The 21,054-nt window shown below is 51.1% G+C and overlaps 1 protein-coding gene across 1 annotated transcript; it reads right to left on the bottom strand.

The window, feature by feature from the left end:
• Positions 1–12,867: 12,867 nt before the first annotated feature.
• Positions 12,868–20,934, bottom strand: LOC103709068 (protein DETOXIFICATION 21-like). The gene is made up of 8 exons (XM_008794248.3): positions 20,627–20,934; positions 16,500–17,041; positions 16,277–16,363; positions 16,103–16,159; positions 15,517–15,755; positions 14,239–14,357; positions 13,680–13,766; positions 12,868–13,483 (listed from the first exon to the last, which is right to left on the bottom strand). Exons 1-8 carry the CDS (start codon positions 20,900–20,902, stop codon positions 13,403–13,405), a joined length of 1,488 nt encoding a protein of 495 aa, XP_008792470.1. The 5' UTR covers positions 20,903–20,934; the 3' UTR covers positions 12,868–13,402.
• Between the last annotated feature and the right edge of the window lie 120 nt (positions 20,935–21,054).

Genomic DNA, 21,054 nt, shown 5'->3' with positions numbered 1-21,054 from the left:
ATGCAATAAATTCGCCTGGTAGCGTGCTAGTTCGGGTTGTACAACGCCCTCATCGCCGACATCAGTGCAATTATTCGCCTGACCAAGCGCCGACCTGAACGACATGCCGAGCCGTACTACGGCTTCGCCCCGTTACATCGCAGGTAAACCGACCCCCGGTCTATAAAAGGGGGTTGGAAAATCGATACTGGGGACGGGCACTGTTTACCTCTACTCTACACGATTTGCCCCCTCCCTGACTTGAGCGTCGGAGGGCCGGCGCCGGAAGACCCGGCCACCGGCTCGTGTGCAGGCACCCAGACGGAGGACGCCTCCCACTGTCGGATCGTCGCCCAGCCGCGGGAATCAGCCGCTCCTTCTCGCCGATCGCCCCAGACGGAGGACGCCGCCCGTCGACGGACCACCGCCCCGCCGTGAGTAACCACCTCCCGCTCCCTCTCCTTGACCGAAGATTGCCCCCGGGTCCAATTTCCAGCAACAGTTGGCGCTAGAGGAAGGGCCCGAGTAGCAGTCATGAAGTTGAGAAGTAAGGGAGCCTCTAATGTCTCCCGGCGTCCCCTGCAAAGTCCTGGACACTCCGTCCAGAATTCCCCAACTCCAGCTGACCCAGGTCCTCAGGTCCAGCTGGAACAGTTCAATGCCCTGGTACAGCAAGTCCAGGCCCTGGCCGCCGCCGTGCAGGGCCTACGGCGCGTGGAAGCTTCATCGGCGCTTCCCCCGCAGGCCCAGGCCCCGCCGGAGTGTCTCCCCAACGGCCCGGTTCTCCCCAGTCAAAATCTGCATGGCTCCTCCAGAGCCAACAACGGAGAACGGGCTACTCCCCGTAGGGAGTCACCGAGAGAAGGTTTCGATCGGAGACCCCAATTTTCCGAGGCGGAGTCAGCCCCGGACCGTCAAGGGCCGGCGCAAACCACAACGACAATCCCACGGGTGGGGGAGCTCGACCGAAAAGTTGAGCATCTGGAGCGCCAGATTGCGGCACTCCACGGCAAGAAGGCAAGACAGGAAGGGGACTTTGAGTTCACTGCCAAGTCCCCCTTCTCCCGCCAGATCGAGGACGAGCCGGTTCCCGTGAGATTCAAAATGCCTCAGGTGGAGCCCTACAGCGGAATCACCGACCCCCTCGACCACTTGGAGAGTTATCGGGCCCTCATGGCCCTACAAGGGTCCTCGGAGGCCATACTCTGCAAAGCCTTTCCAGCGACCCTCCGAGGGACCGCTCGGCTTTGGTTTTCTGGACTGAAGCCGAACACGGTGTCCTCCTTTGAGCAGCTCGGCAGGCAGTTCGCCACCAACTTTGCTGCCAGCCGGCGCCAGCGACGGACATCAGACTCCCTCCTGGACATCAAGCAGAAGGAGGGGGAGTCCCTCAAAGAGTACCTGGACCGCTTTACCGCCGCCACATGGGAGGTCCGCGAGCTAGACCAGTCGATAGCCATGTCGGCTCTGAAAACTGGGGTTCGCTCCTACCGATTCCTCTTCTCCATCGAGAAGAGCTTCCCGGCCGACTTCACCGAAATGCTGGCCCGAGCCCGGAAGTATGCCAAGGCCGAGGAGGCAGTCGCCTCCAGGCGGGGAGCAATCGAGCCCGCCTCTAAGAAGCAGAAGAAGCGCCGCGAGGAGCGCGGCCGACAAAGGAGCCGGTCTCCCCGCAGAGAGAAAAATCTCCCCAGACTGAGGAGTCCGCCCCGTCAGCAGGGGCGACCTCAGCAGAGGACACCTCCTCGTCCGAGGTCTCCACCACGGCCCCGGACGTACCAGGCGAGGTACGAGAACTATACACCCGTCAATGCTCCCCGGGCCGAGATCCTGATGGAAATTGAGGGTCGGGACTTCTTCCGACCCCCGCCTCCTATGCGAGACACGGGATTTCCCCGAAATACCAGGAAGTATTGCCGCTTCCACCGAGACCGTGGGCACGACACGGAGGACTGCTTCCAACTCCGGGACGAGATAGAAGCGCTCATCCGACGGGGAGTACTCAACCGGTTTGTGAGGAATCGACCTGAGGAAAGAAGGCCGGCGGAGAATGTCGCACCAACCGAAAATCCAGGCGACAACAGGCCCATCGCCGGCACCATCAACATGATCGGGCGGGCCTCGGCAGGAACGGCCGCCCAGGGAACACCCCCGAAGCGCCCACGTACTGATGAAGTCATCTCGTTCTCGGACGAGGACTTAGAAGGGGTCGAGACCCCTCACGATGACGCTGTGGTCATCTCCATGATTGTAAATAGGTTTGATGTAAAGCGTGTCCTAGTTGACAATGGAAGTTCAGCCAACATTTTGTACTACCATGCCTACCAAAAAATGGGGTTGACAGAAGGACATCTCCGGAGAATCAATGCCCTGCTAGTCGGGTTTACCGGAGATGCGGTCTCGGTTGAAGGTGAGGCTAGCTTCCTTGTCACAGTTGGCCTCGCCCCCCGGGAGAGCACTGTGAGGATGGACTTCTTGGTGGTCCGTCTGCCCTCGGTCTACAACGCCATCCTTGGGCGCCCAGGGTTAAACACCCTTCGAGCCGTGGTTTCAACTCGCCATTTACTCATGCGGTTCCCCACCGGCCAAGGAGTAGGCGAGGTCCGCGGAGACCAACTGGTCGCCAAGCAATGCTACATGGCGGCCCACACAGTGAAACAACCAGCTGAGGCGCCAGACCGCCCGACGCGCCCTTCACTCCCCATAGAAACCCTCGATGCGAGGGACACCCCCTGGAAGAAGCAAGTAGAGCCCGGTGAGCTCCCTATTCAAATCCCACTACGAGAAAATTTTCCCAAGCTAACCGTGCAGGTCGGCTCCGGCCTCGGCGCCCATGAGAGGGATCGCCTCGTCAGCTTCCTGCGGGATAATGCCGACGTCTTCGCCTGGTCGCCCGCGGACGTGCCAGGAATTGACCCTGAGGTCATGGTCCACCGACTTCAGGTGAAACCAACCAGCAGGCCTGTAAAGCAGAAGAAAAGAGGCTCCGCCCCCGAGCGACAACGAGCTGCGGCCGAGGAGGTGGACAAACTCCTCGGAGCCGGCTTCATCCGGGAGGTCTCCTACCCGGACTGGCTCGCCAACATAGTCCTCGTAAAGAAGGCCAACGGAAAATGGCGTATGTGTGTGGACTACACCGACCTGAACAAGGCCTGCCCAAAAGACAGTTTTCCCCTCCCGAGCATCGACCAGCTCGTCGACTCCACCTCGGGACACCAACTGCTAACTTTTATGGACGCCTTTTCAGAATACAATCAAATCCGAATGGCGCCAGAAGACGAGGAGAAGACGGCCTTCATCACCGACAAGGGCACCTACTGTTATAAGGTGATGCCCTTTGGCCTGAAAAACGCTGGGGCCACCTATCAGAGGCTGGTCAGCCAGATTTTTAAAGACCAGATCGGCCGGAACATGGAAGTCTACGTGGACGACATGTTGGTGAAGAGCCGAGCGGCGGAACACCACATAGCCGATCTCGACGAGACGTTCGCCAAGCTCAGAAAATATCAAATGAAACTCAATCCGGCGAAGTGCGCGTTCGGGGTCACCTCGGGCAAGTTCCTGGGTTTCATAGTGACCCAGCGCGGAATTGAGGCCAACCCGGAGAAAATCCGGGCACTGCAAGAGATGTCGCCTCCAAAGACAGTTAAGGAGGTGCAGCGGCTCGCGGGGCGGGTAGCCGCCCTGGGAAGGTTCGTCTCTCGGTCAGCCGAGCGTTGCCTCCCCTTCTTCAAGAGCCTCAAACGGCCGAAAGACTTCCGGTGGACAGAAGAATGCCAGCAGGCTTTTGAAGATCTTCGGAGCCTTCTGGCTTCTCCCCCGCTGCTCACCAAGCCCCGGAAAGGCGAGGTCCTTTACTTATATCTGGCCGTCTCCCCAGCCGCAGTGAGCTCAGTTCTCGTCCGGGAAGAGGACAAGCTCCAAAAGCCGGTCTATTACACCAGCCGGGTTCTCAGGGATGCCGAGACCCGATATTCTAAACTTGAGAAGACCATCTTCGCTCTCATCATCTCGGCTCGGAGACTCAGGCCTTACTTCCAAGCCCACACGATAGCTATATTGACCGACCAGCCCATGAAGCAAATATTGCAGAGGTCGGATCGTGCGGGGAGGATCGCCAAATGGGCGGTCGAGCTCGGGGAATTCGACCTCGAATATCGGCCCAGGCCGGCTATCAAAACTCAGATACTCGCCGACTTCATCGTGGAGTGCACCCTTCCGGACGACCCCGACCTGCCATCTGGACCCGCGGAGGAGGCCCCGAGGCGGCCATGGGTCCTGCACTCGGACGGGTCTTCGACCTCGGGGGGTAGCGGGGCCGGACTTATCCTCACTAGTCCAGACGGAGTGGTGGCTGAGCAAGCCCTGCGCCTCGAGTTCCCGGCCTCGAACAATGAGGCCGAGTATGAGGCCCTCATCGCCGGGCTCAAACTGGCGAAAGAACTAAACGTGGGAGACTTGACGGCATTCAGCGACTCCCAGCTGGTGGTGAACCAGGTCCAAGGAGATTTTGAAGCTAAAGAGCCATCCATGCAAAAGTATCTCCAAAAGGTGCGGGAACTCATATCTGCCCTGAATTCTTTCAACATTCAGTACATTCCCAGAACGGAAAACCTCAGGGCAGACCAGCTATCCAAGCTGGCAAGCTCCCGCATGAGCGAGCTTCCTAAGGGAACCGCGCTCGAGTATCTTCAGACCCCCAGCACGGAGGAACCCGAGCCTACCATGTGCATCGGCTCCGAGCCAAGCTGGATCGACGGGCTCGTCTGCTACCTTCAGGACGGAACCCTACCTCATGACGAGATGGAGGCTCGCCGAATCAAGCGCCAGGCCCCCCGGTATGTCCTATACGAGAACAGGCTCTATCGACGATCATTTACTTCCCCCCTTCTCAGATGCCTCCGCCCCTCCGAGGCGGAGTATGCTCTCCGAGAGGTCCATGAAGGGATCTGCGGAAATCACCTGGGAGGCCGGGCCTTGGCCCATAAGATCCTGCGACAGGGATATTACTGGCCCACACTCCAAAAAGACGCAACAGATTTCGTCCGCAAGTGCGATCGGTGCCAGCGAAACGCCAATATCCAGCGCCGACCTTCAGCTCTGCTGACCTCCATCATCGCCCCCTGGCCGTTTGCCCAATGGGGGATCGACATCCTGGGGCCCTTTCCCCTCGCCACCGGACAGAGAAAGTTCCTGGTCGTCTCCATCGACTATTTCACCAAATGGGTCGAGGCCGAACCTGTCGCCCGGATCACCGAGCAAAAGATGCGGGATTTCGTGTGGAAGTCTATAATCTGCCGATTCGGACTACCCCGTATCCTTATATCTGATAATGGTCGACAATTTGACAATATTCATTTCAGGGAGTTTTGCTCTGAACTCGGCATTGATCATCGCTTCACCTCGGTTGCCCATCCCCAGACAAACGGGGAAACGGAGGTAACTAACCGAACTATTTTGCAGGGACTTAAAGCTAGGCTTGATCGGTCCAAAGGACAGTGGGTCGAGGACTTGTACAATGTCCTGTGGGCGTACCGGACCACGTTCCGACTACCCATGGGAGAGACCCCCTTCAACCTAGCATACGGCACTGAGGCCGTCATCCCGCTGGAGATCGGCCTGCCTTCTCCCAGAATGGAGCATTACGACCCCGACACCAATTCTTCCCAGCTAAGGAGCAACTTGGACCTTGTCGAAGAAACGAGAGAGGTCGCCCGGGTTCGCATGGCGAGATACCAACAGCGAACGGCCCAATACTACAACTCCAGAGTCAAGCCCAAGCTCTTCAAAGTAGGGGACCTCGTCCTCAGGAGAGTCGAGGCTTCTCAACTGACCGAGCAAGGAAAGCTCGCCCCAAATTGGGAAGGGCCGTATCAAATCGCCCGGGTACAACGACCAGGGGCGTACAAATTGAAGTCCCTGGAGGGGACTCTGATCCCACGAAGCTGGAACTCCGAGAATCTACGGATGTATTACCAATGAAACCCTAAGGGGTTCAAAACAATCAGGACAATGGACTCAGCTCCTTTTTCTGCAAATATTTCTCTCACCTTGATAACTGTAATCCTCTTTTAATATTGGGTCGTCTGTGATCCTCAGATTCCCCGGCCAAAATCGGGATGCCTCGAGGCTCGACCGTAGAGTCCCAAACTCCCTCGACCTCGGGAAGAATCGCAAGACGACGAAACGTGGAATGGAGCAGGATTCCTCGACTAAGGCCGGGACGCCCCGAGTGTCGACAGTGCGTGCCCAGACCCCTCGACACTTCGGGAAGACGGGGTAGTACCTTCGCGGCCCCCCGTGGCGCTCATCACCAACAACGGGGTAATACCTTCGCGGCCCCCCGTAGCGCCTCCTCGACTAAGGTCGGGATGCCCCGAGGGTCGACCGTGGAGAACCAGACTCCCTCGACCTCGGGAAGCGTCGCAGGTCGACAGTGCGTACCCAGACCCCTCGACCTGACGAACGATTCCTCGACCAAGGTCGGGATGCCCCGAGGGTCGACCGTAGAGAACCAGACTCCCTCGACCTCGGGAAGGCGCCGTGAGGGGTGGAAAGGGTGGCTCCACCTGGGGCGCCACGAAGTGGACCCCCAGGAGCGGTCGACGATCCCCGATCCCCGAAGCGAGCGATCCCTCGACTAAGGTCGAGATGCCCCGAGTGTCGACAGTGCGTACCCAGACCCCTCGACACTTCGGGAAGACGGGGTAGTACCTTCGCGGCCCCCCGTGGCGCTCATCACCAACAACGGGGTAGTACCTTCGCGGTCCCCCGTAGCGCCCCCTCGACTAAGGTCGGGATGCCCCGAGGGTCGACCGTGGAGAACCAGACTCCCTCGACCTCGGGAAGCGTCGCAGGTCGACAGTGCGTACCCAGACCCCTCGACCTGACGAACGATTCCTCGACCAAGGTCGGGATGCCCCGAGGGTCGACCGTAGAGAACCAGACTCCCTCGACCTCGGAAAGGCGCCGTGAGGGGTGGAAAGGGTGGCTCCACCTGGGGCGCCACGAAGTGGACCCCCAGGAGCGGTCGACGATCCCCGATCCCCGAAGCGAGCGATCCCTCGACTAAGGTCGAGATGCTCCGAGTGTCGACAGTGCGTACCCAGACCCCTCGACACTTCGGAAAGACGGGGTAGTACCTTCGCGGCCCCCCGTGGCGCTCATCACCAACAACGGGGTAGTACCTTCGCGGTCCCCCGTAGCGCCCCCTCGACTAAGGTCGGGATGCCCCGAGGATCGACCGTAGAGAACCAGACTCCCTCGACCTCGGGAAGCATCGCAGGTCGGTAGAGCGTGCCCAGACCCGCCGACCTGACGTATGATCCCTCGACTGAGGTCGGGATGCCCCGAGGGTCGACCGTAGAGAATCAGACTCCCTCGACTTCGGGAGGTACCACTGGTCAGTAAAGCGTCCGCGGACCCGCCGACCTGACACAAGACCCCTCGGCCAAAGTTGAGGTGCCCCGAGGTCCGACCACAGGGTCTCAAACTCCCTCGACCTCGCAAAGAGCTACAAATCAATAAAGTCTCCCCAAGCCCTCTCAACCTCGGCGGGTGCTGTCGGGTCCGTGAGAAGCCCAAGCCCCCTTAAAGTCAAAAATGACTCCGCAGGTCGACGAGGAAGGGAAGCAGCCTACTCCACCATGCGAAGCATAACTCTGAGAATGAAAGAGGTACATTCAACTAGACGCCCTCCTTGTCAAATTTTATTTACATACTGCCGAGCGGAATCTTAATGTTGAAGCCTTATCTCGCCCCAAAGTCGGGCCTCTCTAACGGGTCGGCTTAGGATCGACCTCCTAATTACATTACGCATGCACCGTTCGTCAAGTCTCCAAAACTGGTACAGAGGATTTCATAAATTAGTGCCCGACTTGGCTCTTCGACGTAAACTCCTACGTCCGGCTAAAAAGTGGTCCCGGCCACGAATGCGCCAGCCAAACACGGGTACCAAGGCAATCTCTGGAAACCCCAGCCTTGCTCACCGAAGCCTCGGCAGAGTCCGAGAACAATAACTACGAAAACCTTCGGTAATAACCTGCCTATTGGCCCGCGCTCCCTCTGAGGAGTTTGGAGTTAAGTTCGGAGACCCGACTAAACTCCCCGATTGGCGGCACGCACAGACCTAGTCCGGTCTTAGTTAAAGGGCTAAGGCCCGACTTCGACACCTTGGGACTTCCCTAAAGGCTAAACGCGATGACCTCCACGACTCCCAAATCCGAGCTATAGGACTTAGAGAAATTTTCAAAAAAAAAAAAAAAAAAAAAAAACTCAAGACTCGGAGCTCCTCTTCGTCGGGATGACTGGAACCCGAGAAGGCTAAGACGTAGCCCGAGAAGAAGGGCAACTTCGTTAAGCAGCCCGGAAATTAAAATGCAAAGCTAGGCCATCGAGGCTGTTCGCTAAGGCCCTGGCCTCGGTCACGACAACAGAGGGAAAGATGAACACGGAATGGCAAAAATACTTTTTCATTAACAAAGGGCCGGAAGGCCAATTACAAAATTGGAAGTCGGCCGCTCAAGGGCCGACCTCGGATACAATGAAAAAGAAAGAAAAATACGCTAAGTCCTAAGCGGCGGGAGCCACATCCGGGGGGTCGTCCGGCACATTGATGACCTCAAGACCTTCCTCCGAAACAGGCTCGGGGTCGGGAGCAGGAGCTTCGGGCACCACCTCCAGGACAGCATCCGTCTCGGCCGCCAGAGCCACCTCCATGACACCGTCCGCCTCGGCTACCCTCGTCGAAGGCTCGGCGGGGTCTTGCTCATATATTCCCGCCTCGGATGTCAGGATGGTGGGAAGGGCTCGCACGTCGGACCCCCAGCCCCAGTCCTCCCTCGGACGGACCGTCGAGAAGTCATACTGAGGGCAGTACAGGCGCACCTGCTCTCGGAAGTTCTCGAAGCCTCGAAGGAAACCGTCGACCGTCTCCTCCTCCAACATGTCGCGGAACTCTTGCGACTCTTTGAAGAGCTCCACGGCGTGCTCGGCTCGTTCGAGAGCCCTCCTCTCCCGGGCCTCAAGTTGCTCGAGTCGGAGGCGAAGGGCCCTCTCTTCATACTCGAGGGCCGCGACCCTGGCCTGGACCTCCCCCAAGCGCGCCTCCGTGCCGCGCATGGTTGCCCTGGTCATGGCGTGAGCCGCCTTCTCCTCCTCAAGCGCCCCCACCACGGCAAGGCGCTCGGCCTCAGTGGCCGCCCACCGAGCCTCGGCCGCGGCCGACACCGCTTCTAGCTCGGCGATTCTTTTCTTGGCCGGCTCCAGCTGCTGGCCGAGCTGCCGAACTTCTTCTCGATACCCGTGGGCGAGGAACGCCATGGTGTCGAGCTCGAGAATATGCTAAAAAGAGAAGCGAGGGTATTGTGAGTTGAAAGGCACGTATGCACGCTAATAACTCAGGAAAATTAAGAAGGGAACTTACCCGGGCGGTGCTGCAGTAAGCACTGCCGGCGACCTCCTCCAGCGAAATCCCCCGGAACACGGCCCGGTCCGCTGGGAGCACTGCACGCCGCAACATGGAGCGTGCGACCTCGGCGTCCTGAAGGGCCGAGCTCCCCTCAGGAACGGAAGAGTCTGGCTCAACCGACTCTTCTCGGAAAGCTCGGGAAGAGCTCGGCACGATCGGACCCGAGGTCCCGGAGCCGCTCGCTTCGGGGCCTCGGGCAGGCCCGGGTCCTGGCTGCTGCGGCCGAGCCACGGATGATTCCCCCCGCTGGGCAAGGGGGGCAGGGCAAGGAGGGGCCGATGGGCTCGCGCCACTGACCACCCGCTCCCGCCTCGGGTCGGCCGCAGGGGCCCCCGCCTCGGGGCCACTCGTCCCGGCCGACGAGGAAGCACCGTCTGTCCTCGCCCTCCTCCGAGGCTGGGGATTAGCCCCCCCGGCCTCGGCCTCCCGCCTCCTCAGGCGGGAAAAAAGCGACGTGTTACTGGTCGGCATGCGGGGAATATCTGAAATCAAAAATTTTGTTAAGTGTCAGGCCAGTGGCAGTAAAAGCGAAAGACAAAGAATGAAAATAACGTAGCCGCCCTTACCCTCGGGGCGCGCCGAGCTCAGACCCACGCTCGCCAGGGCGTCCTCCCGCAGGAGCTCGGTCAGGTCGTTGCCCCTCCCGAGGGCTCGCACAGAGTCTAGGATCCTCAGCTCCCTCCCCGTGGGCTCGGAGAGTCTGTTGAGGGCCTTCAGCCGTGAGTGTCCCCACCTCGGCTCAAACCCCCAAGGCGCCGCGGACTCCAGGAAGAAAAACTTCACCTTCCACTCGTGGATCGAGGAAGGGGCGCCCCGGAAGAGTGACATACCGCCCCGAAAGGCGAAATATAGCCACCCTGCATCCGCCGGGTTCTTCTTTAACAGAAAACACCGGCGGAAAAGGCCTACCGTGATCGGGATCCCGTGCCCGAGGCACAGGGACAAAAACCCGATTATGGTCCTCCATGAGTTCGGAGCCAACTGCGCCGGGACGAGCTGGTACTCGGCCAGCAAGCTGCTCACGAACTCATGGGTGGGAAAACGCAGGCCCGCCCAGAGTGTCTCGCGGTAAACCGCGATCCGACCTGGGGGCGGCTGCGTCACCCTGTCCCCCGGCCCTGCGGTTTCAAGACGAAACCCGAGCTGGAAGAAGAAACGGGAGCGGATTGTCTCCAGTTCCTCCTCTGACATATTCGACCCAACTTCTTCGGGACCGAGACTCATTCTCACAGAAGAATGGAGTAAAAATTAAGAGCAGAAAATGGAAGTTGGCAAGGAGAAGAAAAGAGGAAACTCTAGTGAAAACAGGAAGAAAACCTACTGGACATTGCCAGAAATTGCTCCGGGCACCGCCGGCAAAATTCGGTTGAGGGAGAAAACAAGGGAAAAAAGACGACGAAAATGAGGGGAAGCCAAACAAGACCTTTAGGGCAAACTCGTGGGGTTTATATAGACCCCCCTGACGGCCCAGATCGATGGGGTCGGTTCCCATCCCCCGATCGGGCTGCGCCACGTGGCGACCTCTGAGGCCGAGGCACTGCATCCACTCCGGATCAATAAATCGAATACGAAATCAAAGTGTTGTCCCATCGGATCTCGGGACCTCATTATGGGTCCACAGAATCCCATCGCCTCGAAGAATGAGCGGACGGCACCCCCGCTCCCCTCGTTTAATAAAATCTGGGACACGCGGAGCCCCGGTGTGGCCTCCACTCCCCCGAAATTATGACCCGGTAACACGAAATCGGAAGCGTCCGACCCCTGGTCATGCCGCGTGTCCGTTTTGAAACCAAAATGGCACGCTCATTAATGAGCGGGAACTCTCGATTGTGGGGCCGAGGCGCCGCCTCGTCGAACCCGAGGACCCTCATCCTGGGTCCGCCTCACAAACCAACCTCGGTAATCCAAGAGACACCGCCCCCGCTATAGTCGCCTCGAAAGACGTAGGGATATGGACCCCATCATTAATTCGCCGAACAAAGTAACCTCGAAACGCCCAAAGGCGCAGGTCCTACCATGAAAATTCCAAGAAACATGAGGGTGCGGACGAAGTTCGCCCCCCAACTTTAACGATGGACTTTACTTCCTACGTCCGAGCCCACAAGCCGCTCGAACTCGGAAGTCGGGGGGTAGTGTTGGGGGAATAAGGTTTTTCCCCCAAATGACACGAATGCCCCAGAGAAGCCGCACAATCGTCGACCCTGGAAGGCCGAAGTCGGCACCCGAACTCGGAACCTCCGACCTAAGAGAAACCCCAATGCTCGAGGCCTACTTTTGTTAGCCACCTACTACGGCTATACGTCTCCGAGGTCCGGCCAGAGACCGTACTATGACGCCCCTCCGGCATTTATTGCGCATGACCGCTGTGATCCTCCGGCACACTCCACAATGAATGCGGATCTCCGGCTTACTCCACAATAAATGCGGATCTCCGGCTTACTCCACAATAAATGTGGATCTCCGGCTCACTCAACAATTAATGCACGTGACTCCTGTCATCTACGGACTCCCAGCTCTCTACGGCAAATAAGCCCAGCAGAGTCTAGTCAACTGTGATAAGTCTCTGATCTCGGCCATACCTCCGACGCTGATGCAATAAATTCGCCTGGTAGCGTGCTAATTCGGGTTGTACAACGCCCTCATCGCCGACATCAGTGCAATTATTCGCCTGACCAAGCGCCGACCTGAACGACATGCCGAGCCGTACTACGGCTTCGCCCCGTTACATCGCAGGTAAACCGACCCCCGGTCTATAAAAGGGGGTTGGAAAATCGATACTGGGGACGGGCACTGTTTACCTCTACTCTACACGATTTGCCCCCTCCCTGACTTGAGCGTCGGAGGGCCGGCGCCGGAAGACCCGGCCACCGGCTCGTGTGCAGGCACCCAGACGGAGGACGCCGCCCACTGTCGGATCGTCGCCCAGCCGCGGGAATCAGCCGCTCCTTCTCGCCGATCGCCCCAGACGGAGGACGCCGCCCGTCGACGGACCACCGCCCCGCCGTGAGTAACCACCTCCCGCTCCCTCTCCTTGACCGAAGATTGCCCCCGGGTCCAATTTCCAGCAACAGCCACAAATGCAAAGACACCACTCGATCTAAAGCTAAAGCCAAAGCAATACCCGTGTGGCTGTACCGAGCCCTAATAATGCAGTGATTTGTATGAAAACCTGAATGCAGGAAGCTGCTTTTAGAAGTTTCAAAAGTTTCTGTACCAAGGCAAGGGGTGGGGGTGGGGGTGTTTCTTTCGCGTGGAAGAGGATTCATCTGCCTTCGCACGAATCCACTGTTGTTTAAGATTAGCTCCCAGAAATGGAGTGGTTTGTTCATTTGATTAGCTCTTGTTAGCTCCATAAACATCAATCGAAAACATGTAAACATGCAGAGAAGAAGCAGAGAAGAAACATTAAGAAAAGAACGATTTAAGTGACAAATGGGCTTCATTTTGATCTTCCTGCGTCTCATACGCTTCCACAACTTTTTATTACAGCCATATATGCACAATAAAATACTGCCACAGAAAGAGGGTGCATTGACTGGAATTTTTTTTTGGTTTTGAGCAAAGCATCCCGCAAGAACAAATATAACAATGATTTAGCCATAGCTGTCTCGACACGATCAAATTGAACTCCCCATCACGTAGCCATTAGCGAAAAATGAAAATTCGAGTTTTCATTTTTTTCCTAATGGAACTGCTACTGTTCGGGTTCGAACCGGTGCTGCTCATTTCTTTCAGCTTCATTAAACTAACGGTGCCACCAGATTCCTCATGAATGGCTATAGAGTATGGTCTGGGTGTTGATATGCAAGGCAGCATAACAAGAGGCTGCTTCCTTTAGTTTGGGAGAGCTATTGGACGAAGTTTTTTTTTTTTTAAAGTGAAATGGCAAATACCATGCTTCCATCCTTCTTTTTCCTCATAAAAAATAATTGGATGTATTGGGAAAAAAAGAGCCTAAGCAGCTCCCCTAGAACCATTTGACCTCCTTGCTGCGTCCATATACCACTTTTTTAAGCGCTCTCGAGACAGAACTACCTGCAAGCCAGTCAAAAATAACAACTCATTCATGCTTCTGAGAGTAAGTGAGTGCATATATTTATGCTTATAACTCCATCCAAGTCCGACAACAGAAATGCATCATTTTTCTCCCTAGTGTTACTTAGGAACAGTGCATGCAATTATAATGACTCGACAACAATAAGAGCATCAATGCATGCATTGTTTGGATTACCTGCTTTTCCCAGTCCGTTTTCATAGTAATGCCCAGAAGTACTATAGTTTGAACAGCTGTACCGATGATCATTCCAATCCAAATCCCCTGCAATGAGTTCGAGTGGAAAAGATTTAGCTCTTATTTCCTAATTTTACAGTATGAAATTATCCCGGAACAAACTGGGGGACATTATGAACAACAGCATAATTAAACTTTTTTTAAGAAAATCTATAGAAAAACTTTTCAGGGTGCATTTCTAATATCTTTCATTGAGGCCTGTAGCTGCACTATCATTCAAATTTAGTGTGGCCACATAGAGCTAAACAGTCAACTGATGCTCTAATCTTTTTTTTTTTTTTTCTTTTATAGCAAACATTAGACGCTCAAACAATATCAGTGTTCTCTGCAAATAATTCTTTCCTCCATGGTGCCAAGGGACCGAACATAAATAGTGCTGCCTCTATTTTTTATTTTTTTTGGTGGAGAAGAACCTCAAGCAAGTCCTTATGTGTTGTGATAGACTGGTGTGATTTGAGATGCAAAACAACAGCATTAAGATATGGAATTCATTTCTAACCTTCACATGAAAATTGAGCCCATAACCAAGCACAATTCCTAGAGGAATGCCGATCAAGTAGTAGCATGTTATGTTTACGTAAGCAACCACACTCTGCCAACCAGCACCAACGGCAACCCCTGTACACATGAGAGGAGATCATGTGCTTAAGTTCAGATAAAAGGAAACTATAAATGATTCCAACAAATAAGTCATAACTTATTTCATCTTAAGATAAAATTCAAAAGCTTCACAAAACCTACACATAATGGCTTTGTTATGCCCATTATACATTGTTGACCCTTTCTCTATTAGCTTAAGTTTTTGGGATCAAAATGTTACTCAACATGGTACAGAGCTTAGGTTTGCTGAAGGTCATAAGTTCGAAACCTCTTACTTAGTTACTTATTTTGATAGTCTTGACTCATTTCAATCATTGTTATGCCTCCGTGAATGATCTGGGCTTCACTGAGCGATGTTAAGCATATACATTGTCGACCTTTTCCATCTTAGCTTAATCTTTTGGGAACAATTAGTTACTTAAACAAGCTTCATGTTGCCAAAATTGCATTGTGGAATCTGCTTAATGTCCTAATTTCCCATGGTTCCTCTTAGATCGAATTTGTCAAGAATAATAATGTTTTGCTCGTGTTTTTTGGAGCCCTAAACTAAGAATTCAACCGAGCGAAGAATTCATGAACCCAAATCCATAGCTAGAGATGTTCTGAACTAGTAGGTTTTGATATTTAAAAATTTAAGTACAATTTTCTCATAATTTCAAGAGCTTATCCCATATCTTTGACAACTGACGCACATAGAAAGACTGAAGAACTGCTTACTCCATGGTTGAATTCTTAAGCATATTTTCCCCCAGGATTATCCTTATCTAGGTTGATGAGGTAGGAAAGGAACAAAGATGACATTCTTTTAACAATATAGGGTAACTTCATTGAAGAAACATGTAGAGGTATCGCTCTCCACATACTTCATATGCATCTATGGTTCTTCCAAGGAGGGGTTGATGCAGATCCAATCAAAAGTTATTTCAACTGACTCAGAGTAATTGAACATCATGCATTACCAAATGCAGTCTTTTGAAAATTTCACAGTTTTCTATAGACATTTTAATATCAACAGTATCAGAAATCTTCGAGCATCAATAATGGTTTAGGAGTTTCCTAGGATTTTAAAAGAACTATCTTGAGGGCTCTTTATTATTTTACCTAATAAGGTGACGTAGTTAATATCATCATATTGCTATGCGAATGTGCCTCAAATAGATTTTCAAAAGAGACATACCTGAAAGCACTGGTTGAACACTGTTCAGCAGTATGGAGAAAGCCAATAGCAGAGAGAGGTCATCAACTGCTCTGGCCACTGCATCACTCTCAGTAAATATGTAAGCAAGTTTGCCACGGAACATCAGAAACAGCACGAATAGCACAGATCCAATGATCAAGGATGTAAGCACTACGTTGACGATGGAGAACTTTGCCCTTTTTGCACTCCCTGCTCCAAGTTCATTTGCCACCCGAACTCTGTATATATATTTTTTTAAATTCAAGGGCAGAACAAAACTTCCGATGGATTCTCAATACTCAAGAAAAGAATTTATATCACAAATCAAAAAGAACACCTAGCTAGCCATTGTTGTCCAGCATACAGTGATCTTTTTTTTTTTTTTGAGAGAGAGAAAGAGGTGTGAAGTAGTGTTAATTATGGATGCCTTAATATTTTTTGAGAGAGAGAAATCATAAACTGCTGTTCAACTCAGTTGACAACATATGCCTCGGTAATTGTTATAATTCTCAATGTGCAAAGTGAGACCAGATTAATCCTACATCTGAAATCAGGATAAGATAAAATGTTAGAAGAGTGGAGGTACCCTGCTGCAGACAAGAAGCCAACAGAAATCATCATCTCCCATCCATTAATATTGAGGCTGTCGGAATAAATGAAGACAAGTTGATATAGAAACCAGCATCACATCAAGCATGAAAAGAAAATTGATTCAGAAGCTGCAAAGAGACATGGAATTCCATGGGAGCAATATGAGTACCAGATGGAGAGAGCATCTAGGGCAACTTCTGCGTTCTTCATATATCCTGTTAGAAGAACCAAGACGGTGTTGTACCACAGCTCCAGACTACATAGTTAGAAAGCTACTTATAAGCAAAAATATCCAAGAACGAACCAATCTTTTTTACAAGTCGAGGTGTTAAGGCTTGTCATCGTTGAAGAAGTGATAATATGCTTAAATAAGAGGACAAGGAAGCTAGTACCATAGCATGAGGCCGGATGACAGAGAGAGCTTGATGATTGCCCACAGATCCTTAAAAGCAGCAAATGAGAACCCTGTCCAAGTCTCAGGACACCCCCCGAAGAACACGAAACCCAGCTCACCTAATACGGGGACCCACATTGCCAAGATCATCGAGCCCATCACGCCGGGAAGCCCCAGGCCAAGCTTTATGGTCATGAACCATGAGAGAGCGCCGTGGATAGCAAGTGTGAGGACTGCCAAGTATGTGATGATGATGTTCTTGCTCTGAGCTTGGAGATACATTTGGAGTGTGAATGCCAATATGTAGGAGAACATGACCGGGATGAACCATAGTGAGATGGTGCCGGCCATTTCCGCGATGGACTCCTCTTGGCCAAGTAGCTTCAGGAGCGGAGTCGTGAAGACAAAGACGGGAAGGATTATTAAGCTGCAGATGAACAAGATGATCCAAGACCTTTGGAGATAGATGCCCAGCATGTGGTATTGTTTTGCACCATAAGATTGCCCACAGAGAGTTTCCAATGCACTTGCCATGCCCAGCTGCATGGTACGTAGAAGATAGAAACCACATCAATACATCCGTTATTTAAGATTTGCTGTCATCAAGTACTTTCAGTATAGTAAAATGTCTTATCCTGAAATTAGTGAGTGAAAGAGGATACTGCATGACTCTTTAGTCAATCTATAGATCTAAGATTTCTTCTCTCCTCTTTGCTGAGAAAAAGGAGGAGACAAGCTCCAAGCTGTTAGTGTTAATTGCAGCACAAATCACTGTCTTGCTTCACTATGAAGAAACCAGGGATTAAGCATCCATTGAACATCCTTTAAAGATTTCAGACAGTACAGAGATGATGATGAGGTCCACCATCCACGTGCGTATCACAAACAAGCCTTAAAAATTTCTGGTGTTACCTCTGTCAATTTATTCGATCATGTTGTTCCAAAATTGGTGCGTACCACTTGCTAATAAAGCTACGTACTTTTCGTCAAGGGATGCACTCTGTATGCTTCTGTTAACAGATAATTGCAGCAATGGCGAAAGGAGCAGCTATTCCTAACAAAAGGATACAAGGGAACAACCGATGGTAGTAACGAAAGAACCACACTGGAATTCTAGGAGAGTTCTTTTCTAAAATAAAGGTAATCTAGACGAGTCAGGAAAGGATGATGCACTGCCATTGTTTTACAAACAGCATCCATGGGGTCAAACTCAATGATGTTCATTTACTTATATATGGCAGTCCATCTATATCTTCACACAAGTGAGCAGATGGCCATGGCATACCTTTGTTTGGACATCTTCCCCACCTACCCTTTTTTTAGAAATAAGGAAAGGTTGCTGCCACCAGAATTTGAGCCCTCGACGTCTATGGGGGAGAAATGCTGACCAGCTGAGACAAGGCGGTTTTCCATGTGTATGCATCATTTCTCTCCTATAAGATTTTGTGCATATCGTCATTTTACTTGGTAATGAATCACACTTTACATTTTCATAAAATTATGATTTTTTTTTTATCACTCATTCATTTGTCTCGAGTTATAAAACAGGAGTGCCACCTTCCATGTTTGAATCTAAAGCTCCACAAGTATCATGGTGAGAGGTGCCAATCAGCAGATCAAGTTCTATCAAGTATTTAACTGAAGTTTGAAAAAGGTGTAGGTTTGCATGTTTTAGTTTTCTCAAGAAAAAGGTTGCATGCTTTAGGAGTCGGAGTGATAAAGCTAATAACAAGCTCAGCTCATCTACAATAGATTGAAGAGTTAATCACTAAACTAAAGATCATTATTTGATTACTACCACAACCTATAATATAGAGAAATCTTTTACAATTTATTTTTGTTTCATATAAAGTTGCCTGAAAGTTCTGATTGTTTATGGTTTCATATTTTTTTCAGAAATATAGTGAGGGTGACCTTCTCGATTCAAACCCTTGACCTCTCCTAAGTCATTGGTGGTTTCGTGTCACAAAAACTATAAAAAAATATAAAATATATAAATAAATCTACCTCATTCTATTATCTTTAGTTTTTTAAAAAAGTAGTGATTTTAACATGGTATCAGAGTAGAGATTCTGAGTGTGAATCCTGTCTCCACACTCTTTAACTTCATTATTAAAAAATTTCACATATTGAGCTCACCCATTAAAAGAGAAGTCCGCCTCACATGTGAGAGAGAATGAGAAAATATAAAATATATAAATAAATCTATCTTATCCTATCAGCTTAAACTTTGGAAAAAAAAGTGGTGATTATAACAAAAACTGCAAATGCTTTTTAACCACAAAAAAAAAAGGTACGCTCAATTGAGTCAATTCTCCTTTGGTCGATTTGCTTGAGGAGTTTAGGTAGCTGTTATAATGGACAGAGCTGTTTGGTAAATCCATCATCTATACTTGCACTGAATCCCCATTACAAAAGACTTCATCATTTCAATCTACCTCCTCCATGTTTCTTTTGTCAAAGCTTGAGACTCATTTCTCTTTTGTGATCTTTTCTGGAAAAAGATTAGGTGAAACCTAACTATTTTCATTAAGTTAATAAATAAGAGATACAAGAACAACCAAGAAGAAAGAATAAGTGGTAGAAAAAGATCTCACGCAAGAGAAGAAAATAACCTTTCAATTGTTTTTTAATTTTATTGGGACTGAAGAGGGATGGTTCCATACGTTTCTTTCTCACTTTTCTCCACCCACACCTCCTTCGCATTGCAATACTCTAATATTGCACTACCTTTTTTTATAAATGTGGTACTGTAAGTGTCTTTATCTTTAAAAGACATATAATTGCCTTAGTATTGATAAGATCCCAAAAATTCAGCACCATTCTGAAAATATACATCAGTCATACCCTTGATACACAAACATCCCAAAGATAGAGCCAGCATGGAGCAAAATTATGAATAAGACTTTGAGGGGATACTCCAAACTATAAGTGGGACCCATCCAATTAATGCTACAAGACTCATTCAGCTTGGCAACCCAAAGGATGTACAGCTTTTAAGTCTTTGTAGAATATCAAGGCCACAGGACGGTGGGAAGTCCGTTTTTATTTTTTAAAATATGAATTCTAAAACAAAAAAAAAATGAGAATTTTGATTTGGAAAATTTTAAAAATATTATAGGGAAAAAAAAAGAAAACCTACAAATGTACAAAAAGATAGAACTTATGTCCTTCTCAAGCTTAATTCTTGGGTCCATTGCGCACGTAATGACAGCCGACGCAAAGACCAGACGACAAAATGGTGACCAAGACAACAACCTTCAACCCCAATCTATCACCGCACTCTCCCATTTTGTAAGTTCACGAACCTTTATTTGTTTCATCCAAATTATTAAGGTCAGAAAAAGGGAGAAAAATTCTACAAGTTCTGAAACTAAAAGATCAAAATTCTACAAGTTCTGAAACTAAAAGATTAAAATTCTACAAGTTCTGAAACTAAGTTTTTGAGAGCTTTTCTTTCCTTACTCTTTTTTTTTTCTTTGGTAGATTGCCATTTAATCTCTACTAACCAACATCTTACACACCGTACCCGATGTCGGACCCATAAATGAAACATGACCGCCAGTCGCCCGCCGGGCCGCACAGCTGCCCGCGCAACGCGGACCTCTGTCCCCCATATTACCTTCCCCCAAGACCCAGTCCCGTTTTCTGGTCCCCGCATAGGTCGGACCGGTTCCGATCTCCATTTCCGTTGCAGAGCACAGCTCAGGGTACTTTGAGAGCCGTGCGAGCTCCGCATGACACTTTTTGCTTTCAGCGTATCGTCCGCTGCTCGCTTTGAGATTTGTGTAGGCGGGTAAACAAGGGAGTTAACCGCGGTCCGGGTTCAGATGGACTAAACACGAATCTGAAAGGACTAAATTAGGTTTGTAGAGATAATTGGTTCGGCCATCTGAAAACGCGCAGTTCCCTTTTTTTCATCATTAACCCCTAAGATTCGTGCTTGGCACCAATGGTGTCCTACGTGTGCGTGTACCTTGGACGACATTTCTAAATCATGGACCATGCACGCATCTGTGAGTCCATGTGTCCTGCCAACCATGTACCTTTCGATGACGTTCAAGGTTGTTTATGGTTCAAAAGGGAAGAGAAGGAGAGACGCGGGATGAGGATCGGACGGTTTACCAGGATGCCGTTGGCGAAGCGCATGAGGACGGTGGAGACGAGGGCGTAGCCGGCGAGCTCGGTGGCGCCGATGTGGCCGATGAACGCCTGGCTGATGACCGTCACGCCGAACGTCGAGACGCGCGTGAAGATGGACGGCCCTGCCACCACCCACAGCTTCTTGTTCTCCACCCACAGCCTTCTACTTAACTTCTCCTCCTCCTCCTCCTCCGCCGCCGCCACCACCTCCCTCTTCTTCTCGCCGGCGAGGAGTTTCGCGGTTAAATCGCTCGCCATCTCCCTCTCTTTCTTTTTTTTCAATGGAATCTGTCCAAGCGTGGAGAAGGGTTTTGTATGGAGAGGGGTTGGGCAGAGTGATTATAAACTTACCAAAATACCCCCACGGCAATTACCGCTGACAAATAATACATCAGTATAATGGGAATTTC

This window comes from Phoenix dactylifera, chromosome 3, assembly GCF_009389715.1.
Source record: "Phoenix dactylifera cultivar Barhee BC4 chromosome 3, palm_55x_up_171113_PBpolish2nd_filt_p, whole genome shotgun sequence".
In the NCBI taxonomy this organism is placed as follows: Eukaryota; Viridiplantae; Streptophyta; class Magnoliopsida; order Arecales; family Arecaceae; genus Phoenix; species Phoenix dactylifera.
The sequence above is the reverse complement of the archived record's forward strand: the minus strand, read 5'-3'. Positions and strand labels throughout refer to the sequence as shown.

What these genes read in the sequence shown, in the direction of transcription:
- LOC103709068 (XM_008794248.3), bottom strand. Translation starts at nt 20,902, where the DNA reads ATGGCGAGCGATTTAACCGCGAAACTCCTCGCCGGCGAGAAGAAGAGG. An exon ending in GGCTTCTTGTCTGCAGCAGG is followed by an intron (nt 15,756 to 16,102) that starts GTACCTCCACTC and finishes ATATATATACAG; the next exon opens with AGTTCGGGTGGCAAATGAAC. An exon ending in GGCTCAATTTTCATGTGAAG is followed by an intron (nt 13,767 to 14,238) that starts GTTAGAAATGAA and finishes AACTCATTGCAG; the next exon opens with GGGATTTGGATTGGAATGAT.